The 21,481-nt window shown below is 37.0% G+C and overlaps 1 protein-coding gene across 47 annotated transcripts in view; it reads right to left on the reverse strand.

Moving 5' to 3' along the window:
- The window catches only part of EIF4G3 (eukaryotic translation initiation factor 4 gamma 3), a 315,357-nt gene that overhangs the window by 151,886 nt on the left and 141,990 nt on the right, over positions 1–21,481 (reverse strand). For 21 of the 47 annotated variants that reach the window (XM_043574001.1, XM_043573979.1, XM_043573966.1 and 18 more), the window contains 3 exons: positions 5,918–6,013; positions 4,401–4,514; positions 786–818 (listed from right to left, as the gene is read on the reverse strand). In XM_043574001.1, coding sequence (XP_043429936.1) covers positions 786–818; positions 4,401–4,514; positions 5,918–5,947 — 177 coding nt within the window. In that variant the 5' untranslated portion in view covers positions 5,948–6,013. Of the gene's footprint in view, positions 1–785; positions 819–4,400; positions 4,515–4,857; positions 4,900–5,917; positions 6,014–21,481 lie in introns of all 47 variants that reach the window. The other 26 variants (XM_043574009.1, XM_043574008.1, XM_043574005.1 and 23 more) reach the window with 4 other exon arrangements.

The following is a 21,481-nucleotide window of genomic DNA, read 5'->3' on the forward strand; positions in this document are numbered from 1 at the left end:
CATAGGAGGGAACTGAGGCTCAGAAAAAGATCTGGTTAAAACAGCTGGTTACATGATAATATGGTGGTAATAAGAACCCAGATCTGTACAACTCTAAAGTCTATGCCCTTTCTACTATAGCAGAAGAAAATGTTTCAGAACACTCTATCAAAAACTACTTGGAGGGAAAAGCCCTGCAAAAGTCTTTTTCTCCCCAAACCACCTCCTCTAGTATATTCCTGCTAAATAAATTAGTGTTAGTGGATACATTTTTGGATATTAATTTAAACAATCACTTCATTTAAAAGAACCAACAGGGTAAGGATAATTCTCTATGCAGCAAATGAATATATGTTATTGTTAACTGGATATTAGATTTCAGTTAGCAACTGAGAGTAAGTGGTTTTAGAAATACTAATGCTATTTTATACACATCAATACAAGTTACATCAGAATGTTAACAGAAAACCCTTAGAATGTTGCCTGTTCCACTCAGTTAAATGTAAACAGTACAGATACCCACAAAATCGGGGGGGGGGGTGTTAATTTATCAAAAAAATGTCAGGGTTCTCTACATTCAGAGCAATGATTTTGAGGGAAAAAACTCCCATAAACAGAAGGGAATGGGTCTGTTACGCACAGAGTGCTGTGAGGTTAGTGAAGGATGAGAAGAGGACCCCACGAGGCTGCAGCTCCTGGAGAGAGCAGCGGAGCGGCCCCTGGAACGGCAACATTCTCAGAGTCAGCAGCTACTGGCACCCCCGCCTAGTATTACGGGTGATAGTGAAGGGGCAAGGGTACAGTACCTGATGATGGGCAGGTCGAGGCCCCGCTGCAAACTGAGAAAAGGAGGGAAAACAAACACAAAAGGAAAGGCACAAAGAGTCAGAAACACCACAACAAAAACCAAAATGTCACACAATATGCCAAAAGAAAAAAACCCACGAGAAAAAAAAACAAAACACAAACAGTCAAAGCTTTGCTGCAGGACAGTGACAGACAGGTACTAAGATTCAACAGGTTAACACCACTACCAGGTATAGTTTGTCATTTATCAGCTGGGAGAGAAACAGCTAAGCTGTTAGGCACGTAAGGGTATCCTTCTGATAGGAATAATTAAAAACAACAACAACAACAACAACAAAAAAAAAACCCCTAAAATAAAAAGAAAGTCTGAAATACTAAGTGGTTATATTAAGACAAACATGAAAAAGTCAAGTATGCTTATGCAATTGATATAGCTGGAGGAAATGAGAAAAGCTTTTATATTACAAGAAATAGCCAGGAGGTAATTAAAATGTCCAACAGGAAATGAAGAATGTTAAAGGACTGATTTCAAATTTACTTAAGTTTAATGGGGTATCTCATACATGAAATGGAAATTTCAGTATCTTCCTTTATTTCTTAAAAAAAATTTCATTTATATATCTATAAATATATAAACATATTTATAATATATAAATATGTATTTAAATATATAAATAACTATATATATATATATTTAAATACAATTAACTAGTAAAGTTTAGTATCAGGCATACCAAAGCAAACAGCTGGTAAAGAATATCACTCTCCAACATGATTAATCAAAGTGGTACTATTATCAGCTCAAGAAGAAAAAAGAGTGAAAGAAGTCAAATCTCTCAGTCACTGTTTATACACAACAACACAACACTGTACATATGCACCTACTGCTATCTGATACTGAGAATAAAAACAAAACAGAATATAACTCCTTAGCTAAATACTGTGCTTGAAAGCAGATAATATATATTCCAACACCTAATTTCCCTAACTTAGAATGAAAGAAAAAGGTCTTCCACCCATAAAATTTTACATATTAAACCTCTATGATCAAATAATTCTTCATCAGAGCACTAACTTGCCTTCCAATGTGATTTTACTAAAAAAGACAGAGAAAACTTTTCAGGACATAGTGTCTGGACTGGCTACTAATGCATTAACTATCTAAATAATAAATATGAACCACCCTCTTTAGTAGTGAAAACAAAGTATTTACAAAGCGGTTTTGAAAAGCAAACCACACAAGGCTTTACTTTAATACATTTAAGGAACTAAAATCTATGTCTTCAATTATTTTCTTTCCTAGACTAGAGCCATCCTTCTGTCAAATCATCACTACAGGTGAATCAGACTAAAGATTAACTAGGAAACAATCCCTCAGACTCAGAATTCAAATTACGTGCAAAAAATTTGGAATTATTTCCCCAACTGGCATTATTTCATGTAAATAATTTTCAACTACGTGCAGTGGAGCTCATGCCACAGAGTAGGAGATGGCTGAAGACTGCTCTACCAAGAATTCACCCTGGAGACTAAAACACCACCTATTATTCAAGTAATGAAATGTGTTTTAAACACATTTTGAAGTTATTCAGCATAACTTAATGAGTTCTTGATGACCTACATGATTAGACTGTGTTAGGTCAGCCATTATACTTGTGAATTATTGTAAAATCGTTTTTCAGAATGATGACAATGGCAGCTATACTCTTCTTGCAGAACATTTTCTCTTCACAGAAACTGAGGTCTTCTATTTTCAGTTTTCCAATTATGAAAAGAAAGCAGATCATACCTCTACTACGGACATCAAGTTTCAAGAATAGGCAATACCACCCATGTGGTATGAAAGTAGGGGGTGGAAGTGAGATGTTTCTTCATGACACTTTTGAAGAAAATGGGAAAAAAATTAACCTGAGTACAGCAGTACCTGTCTTATCACTGTTCCACAGAAAGGTCCCATTTCTAAGGCTCTAAAATAAAAGTTGCAACTTCATGTATTTGGAAGGTCCAGTCAAAAGATAACTTTCTATGAACAAGAGGAGTACCTTATAAAATTACACATATACTTCAAAAAAACAAAAAACAAAACAAAAACAAAACAAAACAAAAAAAACAACCAACACAAGTTAGTGGGAAAGTACCCTAGTCTATTTTGCACTAGTCACCATTGGCTATTGAGTTTTTCATTTGGAATGACAATAGTCTTAGTCCTGTGGGTAACTGTAAGCAACAGAACAAACTGTAGTCGCTGCTGGCTCATATTAAAAATAGACACATTCATTTCTTTTTTTTTTCTTTTTACGAGGGGTCTTTAAGATGGTGAGGACTGTAGATATTAAAGAAAGCAGCTTTCTGTGAACTTGGATCCAATGTTAATGCCACCCACCCACCCACCCACCCACTCACTCACTCACTCACTCACTCTTCTGTGCACAGTTGGCAACAGGGCATGGCCAACATAACACTGATGTATCGTTGGCACTTAGCACTACAAAACAGAAAAATAACCAGTGGATACAGGTTACTGAAAAAAAAACAAACTGTTACCCCTCTTCCAATTAGGCATTTAATAGCTTCACTATTTTAGAGGCTATTTAAAAATAAACTATTGTTTAAAGAGTTCCAGTACAACCAGAAAACGGGATAGGTAACTAATCAGTACGTTTTTGCTTTTAAACAAGAGTTTCAACAATATGAATTTAACTAAGATACCAGGCATCAAATAGAAATATGGACAAAAAGATAACCTGAAAGAGGGCAGGGGCCACTTGAAGCCACTTGGATTGCAAAGGCAGCTGTCCAGGGAAGAACAGAATAGCCTAAACTGTGCAATTGCCAATGGCCCATTAATGCAGAAATAGAATGGAGTAAGCTTTAGCTGCTCTACAAAGCCATGGGAAGGGTCCCTTCCTTAGTGCAACAGCTTACCTCTCCTCACCAGTTGGGATAGCTGTGGGATGGATGAGACTAGACTATGGCAACTTGGGATGTAAAAGGAAAATGCAATCCTGCCAAATTCCATATCCCATCTTCACCCTCCCAGCACCAACACAAATGAAATAAAGAAAACTGGACCCAAAACAACAAGCAAGAGTAGTCTTGGGTTTGCTAGTCTTGCACTTGTTTTGGGATATGTAATGGAATGTTATGTGTGTGGTTTTTAGTAATGGGGGTGGTAATGGTCACTAGCAGAGCAGATGGCAAAAATTGCATAGAGGATAGTATCTGAAGAGTTTATGACCACAGAAAAATGGCTGACAACTACAGACAATTTCCTCTTTGATATTCAATTATAAAATGGAAAGAGGGAAAAAGAAGCGTTGAAATTTATCTTTTAAAATCAAATTTATATGAAAGGGATATCCCTCTTTGAGTTTAAAATAAAGAAACATCTAAACCCCAAATTACTCCTGTCTAATTCCCAATCAAGAAGACCCACCCAATTTGTTATTCTTTTCCCCACTATGCCTGGCAGAAACTGCCATGCTAGGTTAGACTTTCAGAGAAGAAGCCATCAGAGCATTTCTGTTCATCAGCCAATAAATGGATGTGGTCAAAAATAATGAGTGCCAGAGGCACCACTGCCTGCAAGAAGTACAGTTTGTTATATTGCTTACAATGCAGTATTTTATCCAGCCTCTTCCAGCCAAGGACCTGTAAACGGGAGTCTGTTCCAAAACCTTCCTCCTCTTCCAGTTGTCTGTGCAATGTATTGGCACTGTTCTGCTGGGCTGTCAAAAAAACTGGTTTAGAGATGCAGCTCTTCAGTCAGGTTTTGCGCCAGTTCTAACCATGTAAATTTCTTTTCTTTCAATAATTATAAATGGGGGTGGGGGTGGGGGTGAACAGGGCCATAGAATTCTTTGCAGTAAGAGCTTACCATAATGTCCCATGTTTAATGACTATAAGCAGGGCCTATCTAAAATTAACCTGGTGAGATCTCAGGCCCACTCCAAGTAGTAAAGTATGCACATCCCCAAACCACTCTCAGAACACAACTTGCATCAGACATCTTGTTGATCATTTCAGCAAAAAAAGAGACAAGCAAACAGGCAACTAGGACCAAAGTCCCACCTCTTTAGAATGGTTCTTCCACCCTCTGGGGAGAACCAGGATCTAAGAACAGGTATTGGAGAAGAGGACAACAGGGAAAAGGAAGACAGAAAGAGGGTAAGAAAGAGATTATATTTTGGTGCAGTCTATGATCTCTAGTTCGTTGAGCAATCTTTCATACATTTCAACATTTCTCAGTTCATGCATAAAACCAAATGAATAGAAGCTAATGCAATGAAATACTCCAGTACTACAGGCAAAAAAAAGCAGGGGTGGGGAACCAAAAGAAGATACCTGTATTCTGAGGAAAACACAGAGCTGAGATACAAGTAGGGATGTGAGATACAATGTGAGATGTTACAGAAGCACCTTCTGGCAAAATCTAATCATGCAGGGCAGGAAACGACGTTCTAAGGAATGGACAGCTGAAGCCACTATATACTTTTGTGAAACAGAAGGATGAACCTTGTATAAATTCTCAGGCTTTGCAATATTTATTGCAACCCATGTAAAGGATGAGCAAAGAGGATGATAGCATTTTAATTTGTATGACAATTTATTTACCATCTGAAAAAACAAATACACCACTGGTGTATGTCATGCATATGTCCAAACTGTCAAATGATTAGAACTGACCTAGTGACACTGATTTAGAACTATGACTTCCCAAACCACCGGAATTTGCGTCTAATTAATGAAATTTAATTTACTTCCAAAATCACTGTGCTTTACTCTCTTTCTGAATTTTCAACAGTATAACAAATTAAGAGCTGAAATGAAGTGAACTTGAATGCAACCAGATTTTTTTTAATATCATGCCACAGGAAAGTAAAAGAAGATATAAAGCTCCATTTCTTCTTTTTCTTAATTTAAATTATTCCTTATATTAAAGGTCTGAAAATGCAATGCTAACGGATAATAGTAATATTATGATGATAATGATTAATAACAATAATAAAATAAATTGGCTTTGGAACAAATATCTAAAAATGAGAAAAAAAATTAGCCAAAGGAACCCAAGCTATTAAAAACACAAACTTAGATGGAAAATATTATCTAGAACAAGCTTCTGCTTACTTACCGGAGAACGGGTTTGAGGTTGTGAATTCATTGTCTGAGGGGCTTGAGGGTATACCAACGTGGTTGGACCTGCATTCTGTCCAGAGGGATATGGGGTCTGTCAAAAAATGGCAGTAACAATATCATATTTTGAATATATATGGCATGGTAACTCAAATTATTAAAAAGAAATTGACAGATGTATGCATTAGTGTGGTTTCTATCTGTACCACAATATGGAGCAATTCACAATCAGAGCAGCATCTGCGACAGGTTACCTAAAACCTGATAAGGAGACATCTGCAAACCAATGACTAGGTACAATTATTTGATAACTGAAATACAAACAGCGCTCACTATCAATTCAATTATCTATTTCTGAAATGGACTGATCATGCCACAAACAAAATCAAACATGGCTGAAAGAAATTGTTACTACTGTGATGAGCTTTCCAAAATACCCCACAAGCAAAGAAAACCATTGAGGAAGACATCCCAGAACAAATTAGCAGTTCACGAGGTTAACTGTTATGTTATTATGTTATTGCTGTTCTCTTCCACTGCTTACACCTTAATCCTTTTATAGGACCTTTTTTTTTTATTTTTACATAAAAATCTACAGAAAGTTGGAAAAAAGTGTGACTTAAGTGGTTATATTTACTAACTTACCACAAGTCTTCTGAAAAAGGAATATAAACGTTTTATTATAAACCCATGTTAAATGCTACAGACTAACATTCTACATGCTACTGACTTCAGAAAAAAACAATACGTGTAACATGTTTAAAATGAAATACTAGCAAAAGCAATGGACACAGGACCTGAATTCAAATACTAACAACTGCCACTTACTTGGGCAAGTAACTTACCTCTCCCATGAATGTAAAAAGAAACAACACACCTACCTCGTAAGGAAGTTGCTAAGATTAAATGAGGTAACGTCACTTTTACTATATAGTCATTCACGTGTTATCACCATGGTGCCAATTTTACACGTGAAATCAAGGGTCAGAAAATTCTAGTGTTGGGGCGCCTGGGTGGCTCAGTTGGTTAAGCATCCAACTCTTGATTTCAATTCAGGTCATGATCCCAGGGTCATAGGATCGAGCCCCATATCATACTCTTTGCTGACAGCATGGAGCCTGTCTGGGATTCTCTCTCTTTCTCTCTCTCTCTCTCTCTCTCTGCCCCTCCCCTCTTCATATGTACTCTCTCTCAAAATAAAAGAAATAAACTCTAAAAAAAAAAAAAAAAAAAAAAAAAGAAAGAAAGGAATTTCGAGTGTGTTATCCAAGGTAAGTAAGTAAATGATACCTCTAGAAAGTATTCTAACTTTGCTTTAAAAGAGAATTCTACAATTTTTGGCATCTGCTGACCTTTTAGTGAAAGTTTAGCTGGGATTAACAATTTAAAGCAACTGGCTGAAGGGCCCCTCCCTGGCTGGCTATATCAGTGGAGCATGTGTCTCTTGATCTCAGAGTCATGAGATCAAGCCCCACATTGGGGAGTAGAGATCAAATAAAAAAATAAAATCTTTGAAAAGTTCATCATAACTTTCAAATAATGAAAACGCAACAACATCAATGGGAAAAAAAAACAATTTTTTACTGGACGAAGAGGATAGTTTGCAATCTTCCAATATGGTAACCTAATTATACCCATCTCTATAACTGACATTAAGGTTCCAGATCAGGTTAATTTCCCTTTTCACTATAGTTCTACTCAATCTGGCCACAAATTGAAAATTATGACTGCGAGTATCTCACATCTATCAAATAGGTGATAACTGCATCAGATATGACCCAAGAGTTATCCATGGTTTCTCATCAAAGATAATTTTTAGCACCATTTCAAACACTAAGTTTACATACGTACGTTTCATACTCAAACTCTGGAAGGCTGGAGTAAATTTAACGTCAAGTTAACGTCAAGTTAACGTAAAGTTAACTTTCTAATTCAAGTTTACAGTTTCAATTTAAGAATGGTGAATGGATTTCTTACTAACTCTGGCTGCACTCAAATTTGAAAACTATTTCATCAAGTTCAATTACAACATTTGGATACAGTTGTAAAATACAACATCAATTTCATTCTTTATCAAATTAAAGAAAGTGACCAAGTGTTAAGAAATTCATATTCTCAGTGGTAAGGCTGATTGGTTTTAGGAAATCTTGACACTTTATTCTCAACAGTTAGTTGGTGTTGGTTGAAGCATAAGCTTCAGACTATCAAGATTCTAAATACAACATTGAGATGTATGACTTACAAAAACATAAAGAAATGTTCTCTCCTTCTATACTTCAAAAAGTTGGGTGAGAATTTCGTCCTCTCACAGCTAGAGTACTACAGAAAGGAAGAACAGCCCATTTTCCTTTCCACAGAGGATGCTGAAAATTTGCATCCTGGCCATTTTTGACCTTATTCAAAATTTTCACAAATATCTCCAACACTGGAGCCATCTAAGACAACACAGCTACAATTAACTGAAAAAGCAGCATGTGAATTACCATTCAGGCACAAGTTCTTTCATTCGTTAATAGCACCACTCCTGGCAACACAAATTGCTGGTTCCCTGTCAATACTGGGATTGTATCATTGCTCTTAAAATGATTATTAATAAAAGAATTTCTTTTCCTTTAGCTTGAAATTGCTCTTTTAAACAGACAAACACATAATCAAGTTCTTCTTCTACTCAAATTGTATGTATGCCAAGAGCAGATTCATATTCTACAAATGTTCATGTAAATGCAAGGCACACATAACATCTGATGACAGCCACACACAGAAGCGATTCCTCTTTCACTATGTCCGCCATAGTGCCGTTAGCAGTATGTGATTTTACTAGAGGCACTGATAAAGGAAGTTTGGCAATTGCTCACTTGGCTTTCTCTCAGAGGGTTATTTCACTCTTTATGCCTGGTTTTACAAATTTCCTAGGAATGATATAACTAACTCGTACCTGGTGCTGCTGTGAAGGGCGCAGCTGTGAAGGCTGCTGCTGTGCTTTTTATCTCTTTTCTGCATTTCTAATGACACAATTCAACAAGTTTACTGATCAAGTCATTCTGGAATAACCTGTTTAACTTACTACTATACTTTCTTGAAAAATAACACAAATATTTGAATAGGAACATTCTATAACCAAGTTTCATGGTATCAAATGAAGAGAGAACTCAGGACGGATCAGTGGAATATCATTTCAGTGGTTGTCACTGGTTTTTCATCTCCTTTCTCTTGTAATACCTTCAAAGGTATCACAAAGACTTACTTCTCCAAGGATATATACATGAATAATTTATATTGAAGCTGCTATCAGTTTACTGCCCAAGTTTACTTGCATTCTCATTTTCATTACTTTTATGTTTCTTCTTTTTTTATTCTTTAATGTTTTTATTTATTTACTTACTTATTTTTTGAGAGAGAGATAGAGTGAGTGCGGAAGGGGCAGAGAGAGGGAGGCACAGAATGGGAAGCAGGCTCCAGGCTCTGTGCTGTCAGCCACAGAGCCTGATGCAGGGCCCGAACTCAAGAGCCAGGAGATCATGACCTGAGCTGAAGTCAGCTGGTCATCCGACTGAGCCACCCAGGGACCCCTTCATTACCTTTATGTTTCAAAGAACACTGATCCCTTTATATTAACTTAGGGAAATAAGAACACAACAGAAACAATTAGCAAAAAAGATGTTAACTGACTGTTAACAGAATGCCAGTAAAGACAAGCCAATCAAAATAGTCTTTGTGCTTCAAACATAACCTTTAAGTCCATAATAACTATTTAAGAAACAGTGATGTGGATAATTAAAGATAAAAATCTGAGAGTAAATTCATTTACAAGACAGGACACACTAACACAGCATCATAGGATCAGATGTGATCATTTTTAATACATAAGTATGTAAAAAACTAACAAGGATTTTTAATTTTTGCCACATATGGCAATGAACTTAAGCCAATAAAAAGAATTAAAACAAAACATTTATAGCTCTTACTATGTTTTAGGCACTATTCTGAGCACTTCACATATAACTCTGAGATGAAAGGTTATTCCTCCTAAGACTCCTCCTTCACCTGAAACAAATTCTGACATAAAGCCTAATAAATTCAATACTGTGCATGTGTGTGCGTGCACATGTAAATCTGATTGAAAAAGTTGCCACAACCTTCCAAAGGGCTATTAGATAATACCAAATTTTATTTAAAATTTTCTTTAATTTTAGAGATAGAACGCAAGTGGGATAAAGGGCAGAAGGAGAGAGAGAGAGATGGAGAGAGGGAGGGAGGCAGAGAGAGAGAGAGAGAGAGAGAGAGAGAAAGAGGGAGGGAGGGAGAGACAGAGACAGCGACAGCGACAGCGACAGAGACAGCGACAGAGAGAGAGAATACCTTAACCAGGCTCCACGCTCAGGATGGAACCCAACGCAGAGCTCGATTTCAAGACTCTGGGATCATGACCTGAGCTGAAATCGAGTCAGATGCTCAACCAACCGAGCCACCCAAATGCCCCTGAAATTATTTTAATTTTATTCCAGTATAGTTAACACACAGTGTTATATTAGTTTTAGGTGTACAATATAGTGATTCAAGAATCCGATATATTACTCAGTGCTCATCATGATCTACTCTTCATCTTTTTCCGGCGCTCTCACCCATTCCCCCCACCTCTGGTAACCTCTGTTCTCTACAGTAAAGAGTTGGGGATTTTTGCTTTGTCTTTTTTCTTTCTTTTTCCCTTTGTTTCTTAAATTCCACATGAATTCTTGTCTTTCTCTGACTTATTTCACTATTCATTCTGCTCTCTAACTCCACTAGTGTTGTTGCAAATGACAAGATTTCATTCTTTTTATGGCTAAATAATACTCCACTATACATATACACCACATCTTCTTTATCCATTCATCCATCAATGGACGCTTGGGCTATTTACAGAATTTGGCTATTGTAAATAATGCTGAGGGGCACCTGGGTGGCAAAGCGTCTGACTTCGGCTCAGGTCACGACCCCACAGTTCTTGAGTTTGAGCCCTGCGGCAGGCTCTGTGCTGACAGCTCCAAACCTGGAGCCTGCTTCGGATTCTGTGTCTCTCTCTGCCCCTAACCCACTCACACGGTCACTCTCTCTCAAAAATAAACAAACGTTAAAAACAGTAATGCTGCAACAAACCTAAGTGTGCCTATATATACTTTTAGAAAGAAGGAAAAAGATAATCCCAAGCAGTGCAGAGCCCAATGCGGGGCTCAATCCCAGGAACCATGAGATCATGACCCAAGCTGAAATCAAAAGTCAGAGGCTTAACTGATTGAGCCACCCAGGTATCCTCTTACCACATTTTAAATAAGCTTATCTGTTTGACACACAGTTCCATTTCAAGGAAAAGATATATTCATAAGGGCAAAAAAAAAGTGGGGGGGACCATGCTAAATTTCTATGTTTTTCTAAGGAATAAGTTAAGTATGCTATAGTCAGTAATGAGAGAATATAAATGCAGCCTACTTATATAGTTATGTTTGATATATAAAATAGAACATGTTCATAAATGTATAAAGATAAGATGTCTTCCTAAGCAAACTTAGTTTAGCATCAGCTGCTTCTGAGGAATGGGAGTTGGAAGGAAAATATAGGATAAAACCTGTGGTTTTATTTTATATAATTCTGTATTACCTGTTTTTCGCTTTTCAAGAATCAAAAGAATTGATTACTTTTATAATAATTACATAATGAAAATAACCTCTATCCTTCACATTCCTCTTCACATCACAGAAAAAAACAAAGCAAAGCAGAAAATACAGCAGGAGTTCTGTATTTTGAAAGTTCTATATATTTTTGGAACACAAAATGTCGTCTCATCAATCACAATTAAAACTAAGGCAACAATATTTATTGAAATCTAGCACAAAGGAGTCACTATATATAGCTATGGGCTATGTACATAAATGAGGGTGAGGATATATTGTTGCGGGCTTTTTAACCTTCAAGAACTTCCCAATTTAACCAATAAAAGATAGAGATATAAAACAATTTATTCAGCCATAGGCTATAATCTTTTACACTCATTAAAAAAGATATAGAGTGGGGCACCTGGGTGGCTCAGTCGGTTAAGCGGCCGACTTCGGCTCAGGTCATGATCTTGCGGTCCGTGAGTTCGAGCCCCGCGTCGGGCTCTGTGCTGAGAGCTCAGAACCTGGAGCCTGTTTCAGATACTGTGTCTCCCTCTCTCTCTGACCCTCCCCCATTCATGCTCTGTCTCTCTGTCTCAAAAATAAATAAACGTTAAAAAAAAATTAAAAAAAAAAAAAAGATATAGAGCAACGTTTAATGATATGGAACCAAGAATGTTGAAAGTAGCACACATATGGATAGAAGGTACTGGTAGCATTTCAAATCAGTAGGAAAATGCCCAGAATTACTTAATAAATTGTGTGGGAAAAAGATGAATATATACCGTCAGCTCATAGCACCAAAAAAATTCCATATTAATTTAAGATGTTGGAACGTAGGGGCTCCTGGGTGGCTCAGTCAGTTGGGTCTCCGATTTCAGCTCAGGTCATGATCTCACAGTTTGTGGGTTCAGGCCCCATGTAGGGCTCTGTCCTGACAGCTCAGAACCTGGAACCTGTTTCGGATTCTGTGTCTCCTTCTCTCTCTCTCTCTCTCTCTCTCTCTCTCTCTCTCTCTCTCTGCCCCTCCCCCACTTGTGCTCGTGCTCTTTCACTCTCTCTCTCCTCTCTCAAAATTAAATAATTTTTTAAAAATAGAAGTAAAAAATAAAATGTTGGAATGTAAAATATTAAACTATAAAAGTGCTAGAGACAAATCTTTTTGTATCATTCAGAGCTGGGAATACTTTTTAAAATCTGAATAAAAAGACTACCTACAGCTACACCAATAATTTACTTAAAACAGACAATTCTTGGGGCGCCTGAGTGGCTCAGTTGGTTAAGCGCCCAACTTCGGCTCAGGCCACAATCTCCCATCTCACGAGTTCAAGTCGCGCACCGGGCTCTGTGCTGACAGCTCAGAACCCGGAGCCTGCCTTGGATTCTGTGTGTCCCTCTCTCTCTCTCAAAAATAAATGACCACTAAAAACATTTTAATGAATAAAATAAACGTACAGCAATGCTAATTATAAGCACATTGTACAGAAGATCCATAGGACTTTTTCATCTTGCAAAACTGGAACTCTATAACCACTACTTCCATTTAAGTGTTATTTATACACATTTAGTCACTTAGAATTTAAACTTAAATAGCCAGATATGACTAGTTGATACCATACTGCACAACACAGGTGTAGAAAGCTGTTAATTCCAAAATCTTACTCTTCTCATGTCTAACGTTGTATCTTTACAAACGTCCATAACTCTGTTTTCACAGACGTGAAATAACATCCAACAAACAAGAACACAATATAAAACACTGGAAAAAGAAGAGACCCATACACAGTCTTAAGCATATTACTGGTTTTCCTCAGCTAAATAAAGGCTGAAGTTCTTTGCCACAGATTCTCAGGGTGGACTGCTGATCCCTGGGCATCCCTGAGACCTTAATTAGAGGGTCCGTGAGGTAAAAACCTTTCCTCATATTAATGCTAAGGTATTATTAGCCTGTGCTAATGACACAGAAAAGCAAGGTGGGTAACACTACTGGTGTGTTAGTAAACATCAAGGAAAATTGCAATCTTGCTCTCTTCACTCCCACATTCACTATGCACTCATTTAAAGAAATAAAGTCAGCACTTAATGTCATTTACGAGAACGAAAAAGTTATGAATTTTTATTTTCAGATTTATAAATTCACATGGAGTTTGAAAAATACAGAAAGTTTCCCTACACATGCTCTTTACCTAGTTTTCTGTAATAGCAACAAATACCTACAGTACAACAAATCTATAAAAATGGCATTGGAATAACCCGTCAACCTTCTTCATAATTCACCACTTTTTTGTACATACACATTTTTTGTGTGTATTTAGTTCTTGGTAATTTTGCCACACGTATAGATTTGTGTCACCACCACTACAGACACAATACAGGAAAGTTCTTTACCAAGATCCCTCAGACTGCCCCATAGTGGCCACAGGCATATTCTTGCCTTCTTCCTTCTTCCTTCACCTCTCATGCACCTAACTCACAGTAACCACAAATCTATTCTCCATCTCTATAATCTGGTCATGTATAGATGTTAGAACACTGGAACCATATGATAAAAAAGCTTCAGCACGTGTCATTATAATACTTGGTGTGACTAAACAAGATGAGAAATAAAGCACTTCCAGAGCATACCAAAGTAAGATGGTTCTATTAAGAAACGGCACTTACTCCACTGCTTGCGTTACAAGCTGAACTACACGCAACACCATCTTACTTGAAAGAATAAATAACAGACAAGTATGCTTGTGAAGACTTTGGTACGTGGCAGACAGTTTATTAAAAATGAACAAAACGAGTCTGTCACATCAAGGAAAATGAAAAGGATTTGTTACCAAGAATAAAGTTAAAGTCAAGAAATAAAACTCAGACGACTGAAAATATGTATCTGTCACCATGAGCTTGGCGCCTCCCAATGTGTAAGACTTTATGAGGAGAATGTGATTTTTTAGACTGTCTAATACAAATTATGTGTATAACTCAGTGAAGCAATATTTTTCAAATGACCAATATGTGATGTTACAAAATCATATAATACTAAATAATTAATTCAAGTTCAAGACAGACCAGCAGGTTTTAACATACCGGAGTACCAAAAGTTCAATAATATGGATTCAGATTCAACAATGTAACTAATGTTTAAGAAATTACCATTTACTAAGTTTAACACAGCATCAAAGGATTATCACACATTTCTGAAAAAACTTGCATAAAATGTCTCCCTTTCCCAACTACACACCTGTGTAAGACTGTATTTTCTTTATACTTCAGCTAACTAATATATTGCAACAGGTAGAGCGCAGAACCACATATGAGATTCCACCTCACTTCTTTTTTTTTCCTTGAAAACAATATTTTATTTTATTTTCAATATATGAAGTTTATTGTCAAATTGGTTTCCATACAACACCCAGTGCTCATCCCAAAAGGTGCCCTCCTCGATACCCATCACCCACCCTCCCCTCCCTCCCACCCCCCATCAACCCTCAGTTTGTTCTCAGTTTTTAAGAGTCTCTTATGCTTTGGCTCTCTTCCACTCTAACCTCTTTTTTTTCTTTTTCCCTTCCCCTCCCCCATCCATGAGTTTCTGTTAAGTTTCTCAGGATCCACATAAGAGTGAAACCATATGGTATCTGTCTTTCTCTGTATGGCTTATTTCACTTAGCGTAACACTCTCCAGTTCCATCCACGTTGCTACAAAGGGCCGTATTTCATTCTTTCTCATTGCCACATAGTACTCCATTGTGTATATAAACCACAATTTTTTTATCCATTCATCAGTTGATGGACACTTAGGCTCTTTCCATAATTTGGCTACTGCTGAGAGTGCTGCTATAAACATTAGGGTACAAGTGCCCCTATGCATCGGTACTCCTGTAATCCCTTGGGTAAATTCCTAGCAGTGCTATTGCTGGGTCATAGGGTAGGTCTATTTTTAATTTTTTGAGGAACCTCCACACTGTTTTCCAGAGTGGCTGCACCAATTTGCATTCCCACCAACAGTGCAAGAGGGTTCCAGTTTCTCCACATCCTCTCCAGCATCTATAGTCTCCTGATTTGTTCATTTTGGCCACTCTGACTGGTGTGAGGTGATATCTGAGTGTGGTTTCGATTTGTATTTCCCTGATGAGGAGCGACGTTAAGCATCTTTTCATGTGCCTGTTGGCCATCCGGATGTCTTCCTTAGAGAAGTGTCTATTCATGTTTTCTGCCCATTTCTTCACTGGGTTATTTGTTTTTTGGGTGGAGATTCCACCTCACTTCTATTAAGCCAGGTATTACAAAGATTTGCAAAACTAAATAATACAACTTTTCTCATCAATATTTTTGTCTTAGAAAATATTTGCACATAAAAACATATTATTGATCTCCACAATAAGTTAACTTTATTTTTATGTTAAAGTAAATACTTTTAAACTCCTCAGTTTTAACTCCTAACATTGCAAATATTAATAGATGAAACATGAAAAAAATACTGCAAATCCCAAAGGGTTATTTAAGAGTATAAAGAGGCCCTGAACCAAAACATTTGAAAACACTGACCTAAATTAAGGCTAAAGTTATTACTTGGCAATCAAAAAGAATGAAATTTTGCCATTTGCAACTACGTGGATGGTACTAGAGGGTATTATGCCAAGTGAAATTAGAGAAAGTCAAATATCATATGACATCACTCATATGAGGACTTTGACAGATAACAGATAACAGGACAGAACATATGAACACAAGGGAAGGGAAGCAAAAATAATATAAAAACAGGGAGGGGGAAAAAACATGAGACTCTTAAATATGGAGAACAAACAGAGGGTTACTGGAGGGGTTGTGGGAGTGGGGATGGGCTAAATGGGTAAGGGGCACTAAGGAATCTACTACTGAAATCATTGCTGCACTATATGCTAATTGGGATGTAAATTTAAAAAATTAAATTAAATTAAAAAAAAAAAGACTAATGTTGACAGTGGTCCTCCTCTTGCTATGAAAATATTAAACACATACTCCATTTCCCTATCCTTAAGTTTTTCCTAAAAACAAAAACAAAAAAACCAACAACAAAAAAACACTTGCCATTCCTGATGACTGCGGAACAGTTTTTTACTCTCTCATATCTCCACAAGCATTTTACTGTGAACCTAAAATAATTGATCATCCACTGTTTCCAGGCACCTTCAATCTTGTGAGAACTGTGTTCCTTGGCTCTACACAACCACACTCAAAAGGATAGGAAATGGAGTGGTGTTTTTGCCTGCCCTTTATCAAACCCCTCCCTTGGCATGGCACAGTCTGGAGGAAGCCACCCAACTGCCCGTTTCTCCCTTGGGACAGAGAGAAAGAATGGAACTTGCTCATAACGTTCTGACTCGGCTTACCTAGCGGTTGCCTACGAAACTGGTTTCTATCTCGCCATACTCAGAGCACTGATGGGAACAGTGGCATAGTGTCAATATCAGGTTGGAGTCCCGCAGAAAGCAGTCACACTAGCTGAGCTGAGAACTGCAGGGAAACTTCAGACCTGTAGGCATCGGGGGCAGGAGATACCAGGCAGAGAAGACCCTTCAGGAATTTACAACATTTAATAGTAGCCATGGATATAGTAGAACTGGAGGGAAACCACACACACATGCCCAAGGAAGATGTATGAACAGAAAATGCCTGTGAAGATCTTTAAGCCTTCACACTGGACTGGTGAGTGACGGCCTTCCCCTGCAAGGACCCAGGCGGCAAATACTAGGAGGTGTGGCCATTTTACAAATGTTCAATTTATAAGGCATACACATAAACAGGGGAATACTGCGCATTCAAATGAATAAATCTCTAGAAACCAACCTTAAAGAAACATAGACTTTGGAGTTACTTAAAACAGTCTTGAATAGGCTCAATAGAATGAAGGAAAACACAGAGACCTAACACAACCAGGAAAACAATACATAAACAAAATGAGAGCATCAACAAAGAAATTGTAAAAAAGAATCACAATCTGGGGTAGAAAAACCCAATAACTGAATTTTTAAAATTCACTAAAGGGATTCAATAGCAGACTTAAATAGGCAGAATAAAGAATCAGTGACCTTGAACAGAGGACCTTTGAAATTACTAAGTGTGGGAAGGGTGAGGGGGCAGGGAGGAGGAAGAGGAGGAGAAAAGTAAAGAGAACCTAAGGAACCTATTGAAAAAAATCAATAGGGAGAAAAGTGAAATGGGCAGAAACCATATTTGAAAAAATAATGGCTGAAAATACCCTAAATGCAAAGAAAGACAAGGACATAAAAATACAGGAAGCTCAATAAACTCCAAATGAGACACATTATATAATGAAACCGTTGAAAGAAAAAACCTACCAGATGAAAATTCTACGTCCCTCAAAAATGTCCTTCAAAAATAAGAGAAATTTACAGATGAACAAAAGCTGGGAAAGTTCATTACAAGATTTGTCCCACAAGAAATGTTAAAGGGAGTCCTTAAAGTGGAAACAAAAGAAATACTAGCCAGTAACTGGAAGCCACAGGAAAAAATAGAGTTCTCTAGTAAAGTTAAATTCACGGGCAAATATAAATACCTATATTATTGTTCTTCTGCCTCATAACTGTATATTACTTTATAAGATTTAAAAGACAAAAGCATAAAACTAATTATAAATCTGTTAATGGATACACAATATAGAAAGATGTTATCTGTGTCACCAATAACAGAAAAACGGGAGGAGGCAGAGGTGTAAAGAAGTAGAATATTTGTAATTTGTTTGTAAGTTAAGTTGTATCGGTTTAAAATAGACTGCTGTAACCTAAGATGTTACATATAATTCCCATGGTAATCAGAGAGAAAATATCTACAGAATTTACACAAGAAGGAAATGAGAAGGGAATCAAAACATGACACTACAAAAACTCAACTAGAAAGACAGCAAGGAGAAAATGATTTGAAAAATATTAAGAGTTATGTCATAAAGAAAATTTTAAATGGGGCGCCTGGCTGGCTCAGCTATAGAGCATACCACTCTTGATCCCAGGGTTGTAAATTCAAGCCCTATGCTGGGTATAGAAATTACCTAAAAATATAATCTTAAAAACAAAACAAAACCAACCAACCAACCAAACAAAATGGCAACGTGATTCTTCTCCTACCAGTAATTACTTTAAATATAAGTGGATTAAACTCTTCAATCAGAAGACAGGTTTGGGGGGGAACTTGGTGGCTCAGTTGGCTAACCATATTGTGGTGTGTGATTTTGAGCCCACATTGGCTCTCTGCTGTCAGCATGGAGCCGGCTTAGGATCTCTCGATCTCTCTCTGCCCCTCCTCCTTCTATAGAAGATTCCCTTTAGACCTAAGAACACATATAGATTGAAAGTGAAAAGAGGAAAAACTATCCCATGCAAGTAACAACCAAATGAGAGCAGATGTGGCTACACTAATATCATACAAAATACACTTTAATTCAAAAATTGTTACAGGTTGTGATGAGCACCAGGTGATGTATGGAAGTGTTGAATCACTATATTGTACACTTGAAATTAATAGAACATTGTATGTTACCTCTACTGAAGTTAAAATTTTTAGAAAATTTGAAAAATTGTTATAAGACAAAAAGAACATTATAATGAGGAAATGCCAAGATATAACATTTATAAACACACATGCACAAGTATATCATAACTCCTAAATTAATGAAGCAACTAGTGACAGAATTAAAGGGAGAAATAGTTCTGTAATAGGAGATTTTAACACCCCATTTTCAATAACTGACAGAACAACCAGACAGAAGATCAATAAGGAATACAGGACTTACTTTTACAAACCAACTGGACCTAAAAGACATACAAAACGCACCATCCAACAATAGCAGAATAAATATTCTTCTGAAGTACACATGGAACATTCTCCAAGACAAACCATAAGTTTGGCCACAAAACAAGTCTCCATGAATTCTGAAAACTATTTTTCCAGATTACAATGGAATAAAACTGGAAATCAATAGCAGATGGAAAATACACAAAGATATGAAAATTAAACAGCACACTCTCCAACAACCAATGGGTCAAAGAAAAAAATCACAAAGGAAATTAGAAAATATCTTAAAACAAATGAAAAAGACAACATATCAAAACAGAATACAACAAAAACGGCACTGAAAGAAATTTATTTACCTGTTTACATTTAAAAAAAAATAAAAAAGATCTCAAATCAACAAGTTAACTTTAACTAGAAAAAGAAAAAACAGGGGCCCCTGGGTGGCCCAGTAGGTTGAGCATCCGACTTTGGCTCAGGTCATGATTTCATAGTCCGTGAGTTCGAGCCCCGCGTCGGGCTCTGTGCTCAAGCTCAGAGTCTGGCGCCTGCTTTGGATTCTGTGTCTCCCCCTCTCTGCCCCTCACCTGCTTGCACTCTCTCTCTCAAAAATAAATAAACATTTAAAAAACCTTTTTGTAACAAAACAAGACACAATGCCTTTCCTCGGTTTCAGTGAAGGAAAAAAACCCAAATTCTTACCTTTTATTTCCAAGGAAGGAGAGTAACAAGGAGAATCAGACCAAACCAAAATACAGATCTTCCTACCTCCCAAAGCGAGAAGTATTATTAGAAAATAAAAACAGCCCCATGTCCCTGGACATTGAGAAACACTACAAGTGACTAAAGGAAACAGAAATAATTCCTCCACTACAGAGGCAAACTGTGTCTGCACGGCAATCAGGTTCTGTGAAGTATCTATTGCAACTGCCAATATGACAGGAACTGGAAAACTACTTTCTCTTTCGCTAAATCTGAATTTATCTCCTGTGAAATAGCTGAGCTCACTTGAAATCATTTTCTTATTTGTTCTTCAGAACATGCCCAAGCATCATGGCTGGTCCTTAGGTGTTCAAGCCCACTGAGAAACGACCAACTTGTTATTTATCTATTGGGATGAGCGCAGGTATGGGATCACACACATATGGCCAGTGAAACTGCTGGAATTACCTTCCAATGGTGTTCAAGTCAGGCCTAATTTACATGCCATAAATTAGAGGCTATCTATTCTATTATGCCATACCAGGCATATTAAATTTCTAGTGATTGTACCAAGTAAAGAGATGCCAAAATAGAAATCCTACTAAGTATTCTAACAGTGTAATACTGAAAATAAAAACTTAAATCCTCCCATGTTTATTTAATATTTTTTTGAAACACAGAAAGTGCAATAATTGCTGAATACTCCAGTCATTTTTTCATCAACCATAAAAAGGTTATGTATGTATTTCCCACTTTATATAGAGCATCAAGCATCGTTAAGTAATGTAATTATACAGGCTCCTAGACCAATCAAATATTCCCACTCACTTAAACATTATTGTACATAGAAAGGTGGCATTTATTTCTTCTTCATGAATCCAGTTTCTTTTCCCTTTGGAAATAATCTCAGAGATGCAAGTTCATATGCTGCACAAATGATGTACCTCCAAGAGCAAGAACACTCAGATGTCAAAACGAATAAATCACAGTGACTCACTGCTTCCCAGACAAATGAACAGATGATGATGATTAGATACACTGAGACTTCCAAGTGCTTTCTCCTTGAGAGCCAAGCATGTAAATAGGTACACGGGGCAATAATAACAACACTGACACACTGAACACCCCAATTACAGTATGTGATGGCACAAATCTTGAATACAGAGTGAGTAAAACAGGAAAATCAAGGTGAAAAGAATTACCATCATAATTTAATATTAACATAAAATCCAGCAAATATATACCACACTAACATGTCCATCTGAAAAAGATACTTGCTATAACCTCACAAAAAGGAAAAAAAGTTCCTGTGTAAAACGCTAGCACATAGATACCTGAGGCACAGAAACTGTCCATCTGTCCAGAATATAAGCTCAAATGCAATTGTGCGGAATTATTTTATGGATAATCAGAAGGCTTTCTTATTTTCCTAACCTTTTATTTAAGCTTTATACCAA

This window comes from Prionailurus bengalensis, chromosome C1 (assembly GCF_016509475.1).
Source record: "Prionailurus bengalensis isolate Pbe53 chromosome C1, Fcat_Pben_1.1_paternal_pri, whole genome shotgun sequence".
Classification (NCBI taxonomy): Eukaryota; Metazoa; Chordata; class Mammalia; order Carnivora; family Felidae; genus Prionailurus; species Prionailurus bengalensis.